The 19,370-nt window shown below is 41.1% G+C and overlaps 1 protein-coding gene across 1 annotated transcript; it reads right to left on the minus strand.

The window, feature by feature from the left end:
• On the minus strand, positions 1–19,137 carry itpkcb (inositol-trisphosphate 3-kinase Cb). Its single transcript, XM_039823544.1, has 8 exons — positions 18,673–19,137; positions 15,110–16,464; positions 4,614–4,713; positions 4,302–4,515; positions 3,690–3,894; positions 2,369–2,470; positions 1,825–1,896; positions 1–1,680 (listed from the first exon to the last, which is right to left on the minus strand). Exons 2-8 carry the CDS (start codon positions 16,283–16,285, stop codon positions 1,471–1,473), a joined length of 2,079 nt encoding a protein of 692 aa, XP_039679478.1. The 5' UTR covers positions 16,286–16,464; positions 18,673–19,137; the 3' UTR covers positions 1–1,470.
• Between the last annotated feature and the right edge of the window lie 233 nt (positions 19,138–19,370).

Genomic DNA, 19,370 nt, shown 5'->3' on the forward strand with positions numbered 1-19,370 from the left:
TTTGAAAATCAAATTTTTTTTTTTTTATTACATTTATATCTGCATTTATGTCAAAACTTACAGACTTTCAAACATCAAAAACGCATTTCCGGCACGGCTCGAGGCACCTGAGACGTGCGTGTTACGCAGGCAGTGTGCAAGTTCTAACCTGTTAACATGGGAGCCGAAATAAAAACTGACACGCCACGCAGCCAGTGTGTAGCCGGCCTTTAAGTTGGAACATAAGTGAAACCTCCCAAAAGCCTCACAGACTGCAGTTTAATCAGGTAGGCTAACTCCAGTTTCATTTCGACCGTTACATCACTGCGTTGCTGCAAGCAACTGAAGCAATCTCATCATCTAAAGCAACACTGATCAGAGAGAAGTGATAACAAATTAAATTCATGTTATAAACTTCTACATGTCTGCATCTGTAAACCCAATACTTGACTGCTGCTCCCCATTCTTAACACACAAAGGCACCGCCTGATTTGTTCAATGGCTTTGTGAGGATCCATAGTGCAACAAATTCCAGACAAAACATGGCTGCCAAGCTGATTACTGCACAGTTAAAAGAGGAAGAGAAGAAAAAAAAACTTTCACTGCATTATCATACAAAAATCCAAATTTAGAAAATGCTTTTCGGCAAGAAGTTAAACTTTGGGATTATATTGTAAATCAGTTTACACTTGGGTGACCTCTTTGGAAGAAAAATAATCCACTGCACTGGAATGATCAAACAGCTCTAGGCACATAAATTGTACAAACAAACAAAGTAAGGAGGGTATACCATGGCCAAACAAAAATTAAATAAAAATGTTTTTACACACTGAGTGAGTTAACATGTGGTCCGATCAGTGTTTTAGTGTTTACTGTATACCTAAACATCAAAAGTGGTCCATGACAAGAATTAAACTCCCGTTACCCAATGCTCCTTGAAGGCTGCGTGAAAATGTTTTATACCTCTGAATCAACTTCATGGTTGCAAGAGTGCTGAGTGCAACTCTAACCAACAGAGGGAGAAGTTGAGGAGGGAGATGAGCAATGTTGAATGTGTGCCTTTGTAGAAAAAGGGACTGTCAGAGGTCCATGAATTCAGAGGACTGTACTCTCCATAGTCCCATGTAACAAAAGTTACAATTCTGTATTCAATTCTCCCTCTTTCTCTTCCTACTACCGTTTGCCTCAACACACATCATCTGTCCCACAAACGGAGCATTAAGCATAAAGTCGTCATCCTACACTTTGCAAAAGAAATCAAGGGCTTGCCTTCGTTCATCCTCTTCTTAAGTACAAGCAACACGGAATAAAAGACATTTGGATCATTGTGTGGGTCATAAAAATCAAACCGGTGGCCCTCTTCTAATCCTTCCTCTGTCAGTCTCAGGTTGTGTAATCTTTTATTCTTTTCTCCAAACTCTCCTGATCTTGTATCTCTTCCACCATCTGGACATGGACCAATGTTTCATTGGAGTCTTCGGAGTCCCTCGCTCAAGGTGTCTGTGGCAGCATACTGTTGAAGATGTCTATGAGGTTGTCCAGTCCCCACAGGTAGCCATCCTCCCTGTTGCCCTCCATCCAGGGGGTCCTGTGGTCCAGGGTCAGAGGGGCCTGCAGGGGAACCGTCTTCCCAAAGTCGATCATCCACACTCTGGCATTCCCCGAGGCGTCGTGCACAAACAGCAGAGAGCTGCCGACGACCTGCGATGGGAGAAACGGGTGAGATTGGGTGTGTGAGTGATTCAATACAGAAGCTACTGATGGGATTCTATCACAAAATCTTCAACTCGGCCAACAGGTTGGTTCAGAAATCATGAAAACGGAGTGTGCGTCAGTGCGTCTCACCTCATGTGTCCTGAAGAAGTGAGACTGCTCAAGGACGGATCGGAGTTCCTCCAACTGCTGCAGGTAGAGTTTCTAAGAAAAAGAGAAAAATAAAGAGATGTAGGGCATCTGCAAAATAGACCGATAAATATATGTTCTTCTTTCCCACAGTCAAAAGCCGTATATCCTTCTTCTATGCGGTTGCTACTTAATACATTTGAAAAACCACTGTCTGTACATTAAATATGAAGCTACAGCCAGCAGCTGGCTAACATAGCTTAGGATAAAGACTGAAAACAGAATCAGCCAGCCTGGCTCTGTCCAAAAGTCACTAAATACACCTACCAACACCGCTAAACATCAACAAAACATTAGATTGTGTTTGTATAATACATACTGTAAAAAAAAAAAAAAACATACATGTATAAACAACAGTTTGCCGTTATGGAGGGGATTATGCGCCAACCTATTTCTTGGCCAGGACCTGTTGCTAGGTAACCATCGACAGAAAGCACGGGCAGTAACAGCAGCAGAACTAGTAACATAGTAAAAACTAGTAACATACCAGAATCTTAGTGTTGCCAGCTACAAAGTCCTTCAAGGCCTGCATCACCTGCTCCCTGTGCTTCGTCTTCTTAAAGTTGGTGTTACAAGTTCCATCAGACTTCTGAAGAAAAAAAAAAAAGGAAACAAGATATCTTATTCTCTCCCTTTTATTGCCATTTTCTACCTGCACGAGGACAATATTTCAATTTAGTTATTCATTTAAAGCTTCCTGATTCATTCCAGCTGCAAGTTCTGTTGTTACCTGCTGAGTATTCAGTGCAGCACAGTAATGGCGTTTTTCCATTACATGGTACCTGCTCGACTCGACTCGCCTTCTTTAGTTTTCCATTACGAAAAAAAGTCCCTGGTACCTGCCAACAGGTATTTTTTTTTTAGTACCACCTCAGTCGAGGTTCCAAGCGAGCTGAGGAGATACCAACAGGTGACGTGAAGCCTGATTGGTCGGAGAGAATCGTCACTGATCACTGCATCATCAGTGCTAGCGACAGACAGGGGTGTCCTGAACAAACCCGCCGCTTTTAAATAGTTTAGGCAGCGTTTTTTTTTTTTGCTGCCTCCAGCTTCTTTTGAAACAAAATGTTTCTTGCCGAGAGTAAAAAAAAAACAACACACCTTCGACGTTCTGTGTGTGTGTGTCGCGTTAGGTCACGGCAGTTTCCTGCGGCGTCGCTATGACGTTTTTGTAAAAATAGGCTAACGACTGTGTCATAACCATGCGACTTACGGTCGCATAGTAGAGGAATTACCGTATAGTACAGGAGAAGCTCGCAGGCAGTTTCCACTTACGGGCATTAGGCGGTACTAAATCTGCAATGGAAAACGGAGGACAGGACCCCGCGGTCGAGTCGAGCAGGTACCATGTAATGGAAAAACCTTTAAGTAAATTTGTTCTAATTTTTGTCTTCTGCTGAGGATGCAATGGGAAACAACAACAAATACTAACTTACAAATACTTACATACAAATATATAAATTTCACTGCCACAGCTTGGCTGCTTACACTTGTTCCACTGGAAAGTACAGCTGCTGCTTTAAATGCTAAGAGTCATGAGATACTTCTATTCATGTCTGAGTTCATGCAAATCTGCAGTTATTAGTGCGACCTGATAACCAGCCCTGGATTTATTTTTTATGGCTGCACATCTAGCCCAAAAATGGTTTGCCATTTCCTCTCCACTGTGTGTGGTCCATCCAATGAACAGACTGATAAATATTTACCCCCATTGATTGATTCTTATAGAAACTTCTTGTTGCCTCAATAGCACTGAGTACTACAGCCAGGCATGCTCATAAGGCTGCATGTCCAGGATGACCTCTGACCTTAATGCCTTCGATGCGGAAGCCCAGGGTGGCTGTGGAGCTGAGCGTCTCCCTCCACTGCATGTATCTGGGTTTGAGGACTCCCTGCTGGGCCCTCTCCTGCTCTGTGGGGGCCCCGGGGTCCACTGCCACCATCTTCTCGTACATGTCCTTCCGCAAACGTGGACGCTCTCTGGCTTTTATCAGCTCCTCCTCCAAGTACGTCCTGGAAAGAAAGTATGCATTTTTATATTTTATTTCATTCCCTTTCCTTCTCTTTGCTATTGAATTAATTAATTAAAATTCTGTACTGATTTTATGTCCTTATTGTTATGTATATTGTCATTTTCTAAATCGTTTTAGTCCTACTGAAGGACTACTTTAGTTCCTATGAAGCCTTTTGTTGCCTACAAATACAGCCATTATTATTATTATTATTATTAACAGTAAATTTGATAGAGAGGCAGATAACTAATGGGAGCAAACTGTGTTAAGGCTTATATGTGTATACAAAGGTTCATTTTCAAGGCTGACTGTATCTTCCAAAAGAACAAGATTAAAGGGCTCCTGCTGTCAAGTTCTTGGAAAATGTTCGCCACAAAATTACGCTTCCTTCATCCTGTGCTTAATTACCTGCTGCCCATCTTACAGTCCATGATAGAGGGCGAGTCAAAGTCAGCCAGCAGGTCATCCATCAGGTTATAGTCCTGCTCGTCTCTCTGTACTACCCCATAATAACCAGGTACATAGGGGCGCAGAGTGTCCTTCATCAGCTTCTGTAGGCACTGCTGCTCACACTCGCAGTATCGCTTCAACAAGCGTCCATACTCCCCAGCCTGGAAGTTACCTTGGAGAAGGAGACATACAGAGGTAAAGACTGAAGATAAAAGAATGCACGTCTGAGGATGTTGTGCGGTTAAGCAAACAACGTATATTTATGCATACCTGCGTGACCAGCGAGCTGCACCCATGGGTAACGCTTCTTGAAGGACACGACGAAGGGGGACCAGTGGACCATGGTCTTCAATTTCTGCCAGGACTTATTCTAGAAAAGGAAAAACGACGAAGAACGTCATCCTCTTGTTACAAAAAGGTGTGGGTCGTCGCACAAATGACAAATCTGAAGCTCTGAGTAATCAGTGCGAGGGTTTCTTTTCTGGTCACAATAAAGCACTGAGCTAAATACAGTACAGGCAAGAGAATGATTATTCATTAAAGTAAAACACACCCTGTAGTGTACACACCCTGCGCGCACACACACACACACACACACACATACACACACACACACGTAGACATTGGACAGATCCTCCCCTTTAGACAAGGCCAGGTGCACTAGGTACGTGACAAAACCCATTCATAAAACATTTACCAAAGCCACCACTGTGGGGTCGTAAAACACAGCCTTACTGTCCAAAATTGTGTGTGTTTGTGTGTGTAACGGTTATCTGCATTGGGAAACACCAGAGCAAGGACAGTGTGCAACAGGGGCTTTGACGCAAGCAATCTGCAAGGAACATGACATTGATTGATTAACACTTGTGTGTGTGGGAAATCACAACAAACGGAGAGCCAGTTTAGAATAGGAATGTGTGTGTGTGTGTGTGTGTGTGTGTGTGTGTGTGTGTGTGTGTGTGTGTGTGTGTGTGTGTGTGTGTGTGTGTGTGTGTGTGTGTGTGTGTGTGTGTGTGTGTGTGTGTGTGTGTGTCATTACTGAGAGGCAAACAATATAATTGAATATTTCCCTTGGCTCTTCAGTTTGCAGTCTTTCTAAATCATTCCTACAATGTTTTTTTGTGTGTACTATATGCAAATATATGTACACAGGAACACGGGAGTATGACAAAGGCAAAAAAGGGTTAATGTGAGTAATAAAACACAGGGAAAAGAGACTATAATAATAATAAAACTAATCTTTTTATAAGTAAATAACTTTTGCGAATGACTGTGCTGCCCTGCCAGGCCTATCTCTGCCATGTTTACATGTCAGCCTATCTCTGCTCTCCTCACATGCATTCTTTCCACAGCTGCTCTGTTGAAACTCTGTCACAATAAAACAGTGTCTTAGTGCAACAGAAATAAAGGGGGGGGGGGGGCTGTGTTTACCTTAGAATAATTTTTATTACTTGGAGTTTAAGGAGTGCGGTTTTGTAACTTTAAGGCCCTGAAAGAATATTCTCTCAACCAGCCTCTTACTATGAGTAATGGATTCCTACAAGTTGCTTAAGTATGTGCTTAGTTGTGAATATCTTGTGTTATTGAGAAAGACGTCAGATTTGATACCAAGTTTTCAGGGGCTTTAACCATTTTATCATTTGGTTCTGTTGATTCCTTATGATGGGGAAACTGAACAACATGTCCGTGCTTCGTCAGACAGCTGGTCAACGTCAGGATTTAAGAGAGACACAAGAGGCAGAGAGTAATGACTATGAGACACCTGTGACCTGAGACCTTCAATCCCATCAACAGATTAACCCAGACATAACCTCTGCCACCGTCAGGGGAAAGAACAGCGATGAAACGTGACGCCAACTGCATTTCACAACATTTGTGGCACAAGATCATTCCCGCTCCCTCATTTTGACATGTCTTACCAATCGAAGGAGATGTCTTACTTGTGACCCATGTATGTGTACACAGGAGCCATGAAGGACTTGCAAATCTATCTGCAGTTTTCTTAGATCAAAGTCAGTATGTTTTCTATGGTAGGCAACACCATTTCTGTGATTTTTGTTGCTTTATTTTCATCCAACATCAGCGGCCAATTTTGTCTTTGTTAGGATAAAGACTGCCATAGGCCTTTTCTTATTTTCTGATTTCTTGGTAGTGAATACATCGACCTGGAATTCAAAAGGCTATCTCTCCCACGATATTCCCTCTGCATTGATGGGGAGTGTTTTGTTTATGCATATCCTTCATTCTTTCCTTTAGATCTAGCTGCAATATTGACTTTAAACTCTTTAAAAAGGGTGAAAATACTCTTCTACACTACTCTGAGTGTTTCATATTTTTCCTGTTTACAACAGGACGGTTATATTCGTATAGAGCAGAGAAATATCCCACCTAACCTTATACACATACAACACTCACATCAATTCAACTTCAGACACTCAACCCGGTCATTACAATAAATCTGTTGCCAGCGGTTGGCCTCCAAAGTGCTGCTGTAAGGGATAATTATGAACCAGTTATGTAAAGTTCATAACACAAGAGTCTATAAGACTGAGGACTCAGCTCAAGGTTTGTTTTTGTTTATCAGTTCTTTAAAGTAACAGGACATACTTGACATTTAGTTATTTGCTCTGAAATGCACACATTTTTAGCCTTGATCCGTGTATTTGAATTATTTGAGGTGTTTTTTGGGCCATTTGATTACTTGCAATTCGGTGCATTGAAATCAACTTGCTAGGATCAGGTTATCACATCATAGGTTGTTCTGTGCATCTGTGAAACTGTCAAAAGACTGACGTTTCCTGCCTGCTGGACCCACGTACTGTAGTTGCTGTAAAATATCCGTTTTAAAAAAGGTCCCATGGCATGAAAATTTAACTTTATGAGGTTTTTTTAACATTAATATGCGTTCCCCCAGCCTGCCTATGGTCCCCCAGTGGCTAGAAATGGCGATAGGTGTAAACCGAGCCCTGGGTATCCTGCTCTGCCTTTGAGAAAATGAAAGCTCAGATGGGCCGATCTGGAATCTTCTCCTTATGCGGTTATAAGGAGCAAGGTTACCTCCCCTTTCTCTGCTTTGCCCACCCAGAGAATTTGGCCCACCCATGAGAGGGAGACATCATGGCTTTCAAACGAGCAAAGTGGCAGTTGGTCAAGGCCACACCCCAACCCTCAACCTTGTCCCCCCACCCCTCTCTCCTCCTCAATAGCTACAGACACAGAAATGGCACATCCTAAGGAAAGCTCATTGTGGGACTGGCTCTAGTGGCTGTAATTCTGCACCAAGGCTGAATTTCGGGAAAGAGACTTCAGATTCAGTGTTAGGGGACCACTAAGGTCTATATAAAAGCATCCAAAGAGCACCATGTCATGGGACCTTTAAGAAACCGCCAACACTGCAATCCAAACATTTGTGGACAAAACACAAACCGTATTTACCCATCAGACCACAGTAACCTGCTTTTCTTTTGCTAGGGGTGCAAAGGGGGAACGACACCCAAATCTCCATCCTCTCTTCTTTCACTGCCCTTATCCAAATGCCATCAGACTCTCTCTCTAATTGCTTCAAGCTGACAGATTAATGTGTTGCCTCTTTGGGGTCAAATGTACTGTATTGGACTAAAATTACCAGAGCTAATGCTACTTATGGAGGTGTTTGGATAAGAGAATCCCTAAAAATGATATGTAAAACTCCTGGACGGTTTCAAACTGAGCAAACTGTATATTGGTATTGCTGTCTCATCCTGCCTCTTCATCCCACACATCCCAGCTTTTTAAATACGGAGGTCACATTTCAGCTTTCACAGTTCAACCTTCACCATCTCCACTCTCTTTTTATTTTTATTTTTTTATATAACTCACGAATATATATAACAGAGATCATTTCAACATTTGTTGTTTTATAAGCTTCTTCTTCATTCCCCAAAGCGTTGATGCAGAAGAATGTGCCCGGGTTATTTATATTTTTCTCCATTTTAAGTCAAATAGAAGTCTCACTGCTGCTCATCTCTACCACTTTCTTTCAATCAAATGTCATTTTGTCTTCCCAAAGGCATTCTGTTTTTTTTGTTTGTTTACTTTGATCACACTCCAATTGCCTCTATTAGTCTGTCTGTTCCTTAAAAAAAACACACACACACACACACACACACACACACACACACACACACACACACACACACACACACACACACACACACACACACACACACACACACACACACACACACACACACACACACACACACACACACACACACACACACACACACACACACACACACGTAGGAGAGCAAGGCAAGAATTACGTCAACATATAATATTGTTTAAAGTCATGTGCTGGGGTGGGGATCATCATCATGGAAAGAATATGTTTGAACCCATTTTGAAGAGTACTTAGTTATTTGCCTTTGATACAGCTTTAACTAGTTTAATATGCAATTTTGTTATAGTCATTAGCTAAAGGTTATCTTTCAAACTATTCTTAATAACTTGACAGCTAAATACAGTGGAAACTTTATTTCTCCTCTCCTTATTTCTCCTTTTCATTGAAAGTAACACATTTCATAGCCTGTAACCAAACACTAAATGTGTATTGAGTATTAAATGTAAGAATTACACAAATTTCGCTAAAGTTGCATTTTATTTTGGAGTAAAAATACCTTTTAACGTCAACTCCGCTATACTCTGAGGTTATTTTTCGAGGACACAGTCCCCCGCAATTCATCTAATGTAATCTACTTTTGATCGGCTGGTGGTCTAGCAAACTGCAGGAAGAGGCAGCCACACTCAGTTGCCAGTTTATTAGGTACACCTAGCTAAAAACTAATCCAGTCTTATACAACAGTCATGCTATAGATTCTTTCTTCATGAAGGTTATAATGTTCAGTTTTGGATGAAACTGCTTTATAGAGGTGTTGAATCAACTGTGTGTTCAGTTTAAAGGCTTTAATTTGTAATGCTGTCAATGTGTATTTCAATATAGTGAGGTAGTGGTAAGTGGGGTTGATACCTCTCAGTATAAAGCATTAGTTTTAGCAAGATGTACCTAAAAAATACACTGAGTGTATTTGTCAAAATTCAAATCTGAGAAATGAACTGATTACACAAAGTATTACAGCCTAAAGCACGCTGATCCTGCTGGTTGGATTACTGGCTTCTTAAGACAAATCATCAGTTACACAGAGCTGACTGCATACTGTGTGTCAAACAACCATCACATTCTGTAACAGCAACAAGAGACTGGGATACCAATCCCATGTACATTTGAATACCCAAACCTGTCATCCCGCATTGAATATAATCTACCCTCAGATCATCTTTCTGAAGAAGCATGGCGTCAGCAAATACACTTGACAGCATGTGTCGCTGCATTTGCCGCTTATCGTTTCTTACCTGGCAGACAGGGCAATAGTGGAGGAGCAGGCAGGCGCTGACACAAGCACACACAGCCCCGGAGACTAAGCGGGAACGCAGCCAGCTCAAAATACTCTGCACCATCAGCACCGGGTCTCCACGGGCAAGCGATAGGGACATCTGCCTCCCTGTGGGCCTGAGATCCTTCACAATCATCTATAACCTTTTTTTAACCAAGTTAGCTCTGAGCTAATGCGGTCTTGTTCCAGGTATCCAGCTTCAGTCAGTCTGTAAACCCTTGCTGTGTTCCCCTCAGTTATAAGCTCACACTTATTTCTCACTCTGACCCTCTTCTCTAAAAACCTTTTTTTTGTCATCCAAATTCACACTTTCTCCTGTTTCAACATTGTGTCACTCCTCCCTTCCTCAATATATCTTCGTTGCTGTCATCAAGCATATCCACATACCTACAGCGGTCATTTTACTCCCCTTTTTCTAGCATCTCCCGGCTTGAACTAGTCCCCTTTCCATTTACTTCCTGCCCCAAATCATTCACTCGCTCTCCCTGAAGGTACTAACCTCCACACAATGAGCTGTCTTCTCTTTCCCTTCAGTCTCACCTTTGTTATTCTCCTCCGTTTCTCATCCCCTAATCCTCACATGGCCTGGCCTGAGCCCCACGCTGAGCCAATCTCTTGCCAGACTCATGGGGGTAGGGAATACAGGCATTCCTATACCCTCGCTCTCCTTTTGTCTGCATGAGAAATTCCTCAGTACTATGTAACTGTGTGTGTGTGTTTGTGTAACCTGTAAGACAACTATCATCAGCTGCAGGAGTGACTACATGTGCATAAACTGAGGGCGTTTTCAGGTACTGTCAGAGCTCTTTTCTCAAAACGACTTCACTACTTTAAAACCACATCCCTTTCCCTTAAGTTCAAGCAGCTCAGCTGTGGTGGGCCACTGAACAAACAGAAGATGGGATGGCTTTTAAATACCATCTTAAGAAAAGAGACTTCAGATAAAACAAACATTTAATCGATTCATCTGAAAATTATTCATCAGCAATTTAGAGAATTGAGTAAGGAAAAATACAACATATTAGCTGGTTAAATCCTCTCCAATGTGGGGATTTGCTGGCATTTTGTCTTCTGTATCACTGTAAATTGAATAGATTTTCACTTTTTTTTAAATAACCTTCACTATTATTTATGGATTAAATGATAAATTGAACAAATAATGAACCGAATAATCGATCATGAAAATATTCTTTATATAGTCTTTCACTTTTGTGACAATGTATTTTGAGCTAAAGCTGTAGGTTTAAAAAGTCAGAGTTATCTCATATCAATAAAGGAAAACTTTCAGGTTAGCTGTAAAAATTCAAAAATCCTCCATTTTTATTGGACACAAACAAGACAATGTCATCAGTGGTGGGATGTACATAAGTACATTTACTCTACTGTATGTGTGGAGGAGTATTAATCTTCTCAACTACAAATCAGATGGAAATACTGTTCTTTTTACTCCACTTTACTAGTTACTAGTCATTTTCCAAATTGTACATCCAAAACACATGATGAGCCAATAAAACTACAAAAGTACAGATCAAGTATATATATTATATTAGTAATCAGTAATATTTAATCCCATGAAACAAATATGATAGTACAACACTCACAGGGTCTATTGTGCATTGAGTCCTTATACTTGCTTAAGATTAGTTACATTCTTGTACTTGAATGTAGGACTTTTGCTCGTAGTGAAGTATATTACATGTGGCATTGCTACTTTTAAAAGGATCTGAATACTTGAAGTATATACACCGTAGAAATACAGTAGTTTATAATAGCAATGTGGATCCAAACAAACAGCATGTATTGTATTTCTTTCTTTCTTTTTTTGCTTTGTAGCATTGATGTGTTGTGGGAGTGATGTGTGGGACTTTGTAAAATGGGTGACATGGAAAACAAGTCTGCAATTGTGGCTCATTTGAATAAGCATGCATGAATAAGAATCATCATCATGTGTAGGCTACGTGTTCAAAGTTTGAGTACATGTTTTTGTCTCTTATGTCTGCTTACGCTCATTTTCCTCATTTTCTGTTCCACTGTATGTCTCATGGGGTTTCGGGGCAAAATATTAAGAGGAAAAAAAAAAATAAGTGTCTCATAAGGTTATAATAAATTATAAAATAATATATGCATTGTTGGCTGAGCAGACCTTTCTAGGAATTAACATCTAATAACATTCAAATGTCAGGGACAGAGTAGATACTGTCTGAGTGAGAAAGAGAGAACAAGACAAGGAGAGGAAAAAAAAAATAAGTACCATATATGGCAACAATGTCACCTAGCAACAGGCTCTGCCTTCAGCCCAATTTTCCATGACACACACTGAACTCTGAATGCAACACTGCATCGCTGTGCGCGTCTCGCTGAGAATGCATGTCTGAGCAAGTATTTGCTTCACAGAGCGTACAAAATGCAACTGGTTTGTCTGGGAGCGGACAGCGTGGCCCCAGCTTTTTAAAGCCAACAACAACAAACACACACCCTCCTACTTAGTTGCTGTAAGACAAAAGAGCTTTTACTCAACAGTGAGAGGACAAAACGTGCCCATTAAAACACAGCCATTCTCAGAAACCACGAGCCAGCGTCATCATGTTTGTTACAACAGCTCAAGTGCAACTAATCAGGTTGCTCATTTCCTGGCTGTCAGTGTTATAGTCAGGAAATTACACTGTCCACTGACCTGCTGATTCCAATAATAATAATAATAATAATTAGTGTGACTGACTGGCAGCCAATCAATACGTTTGTCATGTGGAGAAATGGGACGGTTAAAGACTCACATGATTTAACTCAAAATGAAAGACTAATCCAGGAGAGACACTAACAATGCTACAATGAGAGTTAGATTATTTATCTATTAAGAAACTTATATTTTGGAAGTCCTCGTACCCTCGGACATAAAACAGGGCAAGATGGGAATTATTATTTGAATATGGAAATTCAAAACCATGTGGGTGGAAGTATCACAAGCTGTGCAGAGCTGAAACTATTAGTCGATTAATCAATTGAAAGGATTTGCTTCTTGTCACCGTTTTTATAACATATAAAACTAAATATCTTTGTGTTTTAGACTACTGGGTGGGCAAAACAAGACATTTGAAGATGTCACTTTGTGCTCAAGAAAGTATAACTGGTATTTTGTTCTGTATTTTCTTACATTTTATAGTTAAAAACATAATTGGCAAATTAATCAATAATGTTAATGTCCTTAAAGCCCTAAAGCTGCGAGTACATAGAAGCCCAGACTTTACATTGGTCATCGGAACCTTTAGGATATGATAGGACGATAATAATGAGGCCAGAATCAAAATGTTCAAAACTTTTTTGATTTAAATTGGTTGAGAAAATAATATGGTGTTGTACCTCACTCACTGTATATCAAGATGTATGTCCATTGATGTTTTACCTACACAAACTAAGCTAACATGATATAAGGAGACAGGGGTGTCAGACTGGGGGTGGAGAGGGGACTGAGTACCCAGGGCCCTCATGTGAGGACGGCCCAAAAAGATGCTACAATAAATAGCTGTAGATGCAGATGAAGTTGAGCTTGTTTCTTGTTAGAATTTTGTAGTCCTTCTGTTGGTATGTGATATGATTTGTCTGTAATGTTGTTTGTTTTATTATTGTTTTAATGGCTAATTTTACATCTGGCCAAGGGAAAACTGGTGAAAATGAGCCTTTCTAGTAATGTTGGCACATGCATTGTCCCTGTAAAAATGAATAAAATTTTTTTGGGGAAAATCAAAAGATGTGTTCATATAGAAAAGAAAGGTATAATAGTCTACCCTGCTGACTGTATTTCAATGTTTGTGTAGACCTGAGCAAACTCACTCTGATACACTCTTATGAATATGAATCACAGCAATATATCAGTTATGTGTCCTCAACTGGAGGCGTATTTCCACCTAACAATGATCATAAAGGCAGCAGTGTTTGGTGCAGCTGTCCGATGAAGTGTAAAGTGTGTAAGGTACCAACCAGCTAATGATGATAATGAAAATATGATAAAGTAGGGGCCTGAGGAGGTCAAACTACCGTGAAATCACATTTTTCTCTGCGTTATGTCCATCTCTGGAATAAGAAATAAAATACCTGATGATGGAAAAATAACTGGGGCTAGATTATTGAAAAATATATACGAGTACAACTATTAACATGCAGGCTTGGTGATTTGGCCTGAACAGAAAACCTGGACATTCAGGATTTACACACTGCAGAGAAGTGAAGATACTGGCAAACTGAAGTAGAGACATCTGTTTTTAAAACTTGTGTCATTCCAAGCATTTCTAGTCGACAGTGTATCAAAGCCTCCTGACTCGGGGGGGGGGGAGCAACTTCCTACTTGGAAACTTTAAACTGAATCTAATGTCTGAAGGAGAGGAAACCCTAAGCCTCTGGGGCAGTAAACTAACTTCTAGACTGCTATGATAGCATCTTTGTATAATTGTGCTGAAGTGACAGCTTAAATGGGATGACGAATTATTCAAACGTGCATCCAGACAGAGTTTAAATGTTCCTGCGTCTAAGCTCAGCATATCCATGTGATCATGAGCCATGGGAGTAAAAAGGACACAAAAGTGGGGGTTGGAGATAAGAGGCAGTTTACATTTATTCATTATCAGGGAGGTGCGTCCAACCATTAAGGCTTTGAACCACACATTAGACACATTGCATCGGAAAAGCTATTTAATGTTGTGACTCGTCACTGACATTTTCTCAGTCATTTGATACAAACATGAGCTCCACCAAACCACACAAGACAAATGCTGTACAGCAAACCACCTGATTGACTGGGCTGGGGCCTTGTTTTTGTAATTTGCACAACACATAGGTCATCATTTCCTTGCAATTGAATACCTTAAAATATTAATATGACATAGTTTGAACAGCTTTTACACATCTAATCTGTGGCGCATGTGTTGACGCATGTGTGTCTTCATGCTCATAGGGTTGTTGACCTGCATGTGTCTTGTATGCAGTGTGTGTTTGCATGGATATATACATTAACATCATTTATATTCTATTGTTTTCCTCAAACCAATTATTTTGCTGTGTAGTAAATCTGCACTGGACACCATGGTTTGTTCAGTTGAGGAATGGCCACATATGCTTAATGTAGCCTACCTGCTTTGGTAGCCTATGGTCAGTTTTGCGCAATATTTGCATTTGGTAATTTTTTGGTAGACAAAGCAGTAAGACGTATTTATGATTTTTTTTTTTGTTGTTGTACAGCTGACAGTTCATAATGTGATTGTTCATAGTTGTGTATAGTTATTGAACTGCACAGGCAATTTCAATCATGGGTTTGTTCTGGAAAAATTTGAAAAAGACACTCACCCCTGTGCCATCGTCCGGGCTACACAAAGACCGGGCCGGAGACAGACTGGACTCGATGTCGCTCCCAGTGAAGTCGTCCTCGGACTCCTCGAAGGACGAGGCGGAGGACAGACCGATGGAGGAGGAGTTGGACAGCTTCCTCGGTGAGCGCATCAGCGCAGGGGACCCTCCGCAGCCGCTGTCCGAGCAGGGGGACTCGTCATCTGGCTGAGGATCCAGACACGAGCCGGTGCCGAGCTCCGTTCGGACGGTCAGCAGGGCCGATGTGTCCTGAGAGCGGGTCGGACTGGGGTCTCTAGTTATGATGAGTTTCGGTATGGTTCCTGGGAAACGTTGGCCTCCTGGGGGACCCCGTGGAGCCTGATCAGAATCTTTTAGACTCTCACTTTCAAATGGACAGCATTTGTTTTGGTCACCGGCTGCTTTGGGCCCACGTGAGACGGTACTGCACTCACTTTTTGTCAGTTTAGCCTCAGCGTGATCGCCTGTTACCGACAGTCCACTGTCCAAATGTTGATCTGGGGACAAGCTAGAGAAAGTCCGCTCAGTGTCGGGGTCAGAGGTGAGCAGCGGGGCTGAACTCAGACTAGTCCCCGTTAATTCACGAGCCTCAGTCACAATACGATGCTGGTAGTTTCCCCCCAGCGGCTGATCTTCCATGGCCCTCGTCGGAGGTTCCGAGGCATTGTCCTCTCGCTCGTGTTTCGGCTCTTCGCTACCAGCACCGCTGACTTCACCGGTCCGCGTTTCCAAACCTGACGCATCGGACGACCCAGCCGCTGCCTCTCGGTTCACGGCGTGTTGGATAGCTTCGACATTATCGTCGACGCCGGATGGTGACTCAAAACAACCCGGGGATGCTCGATGTTCCTCACCCGCCGAGACAACCTCGTCCCTCGGCAACTTTCCTACTCGGTGATCGCGGCGCGATGCTGGATCTCCGGCTCCGTTTCCGCAACCTAAATCCGCTTCTGTTTGGCTGGAGTCTCGCTTTCTCCTTCCCAGACACGATAGCACTTTATTTTTCATCGGATTCCTGTTCAACTGGTCACCCCGTCGCTTCTCTCCGCTCCTAGATCCGCAGAGACGGAGTCGGTGGGCTGTTTCGCCTGCTTTCCACTTCGCTTTGCCTGGGGTGGCTCTGGCGTGCGATAGATCCGAGCGAGTTTGGCCCATCCTGCATGCCGTAGTAGTAACAGTGGCCGTCCCAGACACACCCTCAGTGGTTCAATTATGAAAATAGTCGAAACTTAAACCGTGACTCATAAAATGTAAAATAAGCCATTAGTCACACAATCCAGTGGGACATCTTAAATTGCTCCATCCTCCTTTTTCCACGTCGGAATTGTTCAAATCTGTGAGATAAACAGATGATGAATAATTAGGTTACACGCATTAACTGCATGAGCAATAGCCTAAACACTCCCTATACCTTTAAGTCTATAATTTTAGACTGATAATGTAATCATTAACAGGACACATAAAACACACCTGATAGTCTTAGCTAGTAAACACTGGCTGTCATTAATCACAGTTGCTGCCTTAAGAATGCCAATTAATCTGTGATTTATCGGTCCTGAAATTCAGATAATAATAATAATATAATATTTCCTGGAGCAGGACAAAGAAAGTGACAGGGGGCAAGTCATATCAACAGCATTTACACTGATAGTAGGCTACATTCACAGGAAAATATGGCAGGAGTGATTTAACTATGATGGTTGAGTGCAAAGTAGCAGTGCAAAGAAACGCAAGGTTTCAGGGAGTTTCAGACTCAGTTTCAGTGTTAGTAAGAGTAATACTGCCCTCCTGTGTCTGGACACTATGCTCTTAGGCCAAGTAAGCTTGAGATAGTATCAGCATTTTCATTTTGGCCCTAATGGCTATATCTTTAAGGTGTATCGTTCATAAAAAATGCTCAAAATGCTAAAAAAAAACAAACAAAAAAACAGTGGGCATGAAATGTTGTGAACATAAAAAGCAGCTGTGCAACACAAAGCATTAATGGGACTTTGTTCAGATAAATGCACTATTTTAAGCCAACCCTTTACTTCACAAGTGCAGGCTGCAACAGATCATTTTCATTATTGATTAATCTTTCACTTATTTGTTTGATTAAATGATTAATTGTTAGGTGAAGGAGATGGCAGAGCCCAAGGTGATGTCTTCCAGTAGGCCTTTTTTTGTCTGACCCACAGCACAAAATCACTATACTGTATACAGTATATCAATGTACAAAGATATATAGCCTATATATAAAAAGAAGAGAAGCAAATGCTCACAGTTAAGAAGCTGGAACTAACAAATGTTTGGGCGTGTTTGCTTAATAACTAAATTACTTTAACCCTTAATCAGTTATTAAACTAGCTGATTTATTTTTTTGCAGATCAACAAAAAACTTAATTGACTAATCATTTCAGCACTAAATAGCCTAAGTGTCCAACACAGGCAGGAATGTCAAAAGACAGCAAATAGAAACATTATGTGGGCTTCAACTTCTATGTTTGGTCCTAATCGATAGTGAAATATACTCAGTAAAACGGAAAACTTTTAGGTGAATGATACATTCCTCTGCACATCAGCAGTCACAAATTCCAGCCTACTGGCGGCTAGTCAGACACTACTGCTTTCACATCGATATTTAACATTAGAATGCAGCTTTCCTTCTATTAAAATAAACTATTCATTATTTTACAAGACATACAGTACGGCATCCTGGGGGAAAAACAAAGTGAGCAGTGAGCTGCTGAGTGTTATTCACTGTCATTTAGGCTACTGTGACAGCACTGCAGTCGCCCTGCTGTCTGGAAGCAATGCTCACAGAAAGGAAACAAGACAGGAAGGATAACAATGGAAAGAACAGCTCACACAAACATTCCAGAACAGTCTTATGTAACGCTAATCAAAATCATACATAATCATACATAATGACTCACTGAGGGGATGACAGAGTCTTGAGCCATGCTGTCATTAAAACAAGTGTAACCACACATCCACACAGTCATACAGTAACACATAACTTTATGGTCACTCCCTGGAAAACATATAAAACACCAAAGAATTATCTAAGATGACATGACCATTAAATCTATAATTACTCACACACAGTGTCATCATATAATAGATGACCACTTGCAAATAGGCCTATTAGGGTACACACTTTTGCTCTAAAAGAAAATGCCCATTATCTTTAAAGAACAGCCGCTCTGCATTAAGGTATATAGGTTAAGGGGTAGCTAGGTAATCACTGAGATATTTGTTTTAAGAAGATTTCACATTTTCAGGACAGAAATGTTGCCTGATGAATTTCAGGTGGAATTTGTTTTCTTCTTAAATGTATTAGGCCTGTATTAGGACCCATTTTAAGCATCAGTGACAATACAGAGACACACAACAATATAGGCCTACATGACTTCCTTAAGTCGACTTTAAACTGGCAGAAGAAAAACATAGGTTTCTGTGATATAAAAAATGTAAAAGTGTATTGTGGCTTTGGAGACAGCTAAAATCACATTAAACGTGTGAAACATATCAACCAAAAAAAAGAAAAAAAAAAGACTTACAAGACTGATCCCGAGTTCCTCCTCTGGCGTGTAGCCTATGTGTGAAGCAGCTGTTAAAGGCTGGCAGAGATGTGGAGCTTTATAACGTTACAGCAGGCTGCTACAAGAGGATGTGTCTGTGGCTTATCTGTTCAGCGAGCAGTGCGAGTGTGTGTGTGTGCAATGCTGTGTCTGTAGTATCAGCATGTGGTTGAAGTGAAAGAGGAAACGCTTGTCAAAACAGGGGCAGATCTAGCTAACGTTCAAGCTCTGATAGGCTACTTGTGTTATGCTATTAACGTTACCTCTTTGTTTAAGTAAAGCTAGCTTTTTAACTAACGCCACTGGCACCAACTAAACCCGGTTTAGGAATGACGTTAAGACCGAAACAGTTGGTAGTTGAGAAAAATGTTAATACCCTAATTAAAAGGCTATAGTTTTATATTGTGTCTAACAAAATGAAAGCACGCGACGTGAGAATGGCCTGTCAAGGGGATTTAAAAGTGCTACCTTCAAATGCTCCCCGGAATTTCCACATGTAGCTGCTCACATTTTTAGTCTCCCTCCAAAAATATAATAACTCTATTTAGGGAAATTTTAAATACATCGTTTTATTTTAACTCGGTTGAAACTCTAAATAACTATTAACTATTATAACTATTAGGCCTGTTTAAATTAAATATCACAAATGTCTTCCTTTATATTGCGCTTTTGAAAAA

Source organism: Perca fluviatilis, chromosome 2 (assembly GCF_010015445.1).
Source record: "Perca fluviatilis chromosome 2, GENO_Pfluv_1.0, whole genome shotgun sequence".
Classification (NCBI taxonomy): domain Eukaryota; kingdom Metazoa; phylum Chordata; class Actinopteri; order Perciformes; family Percidae; genus Perca; species Perca fluviatilis.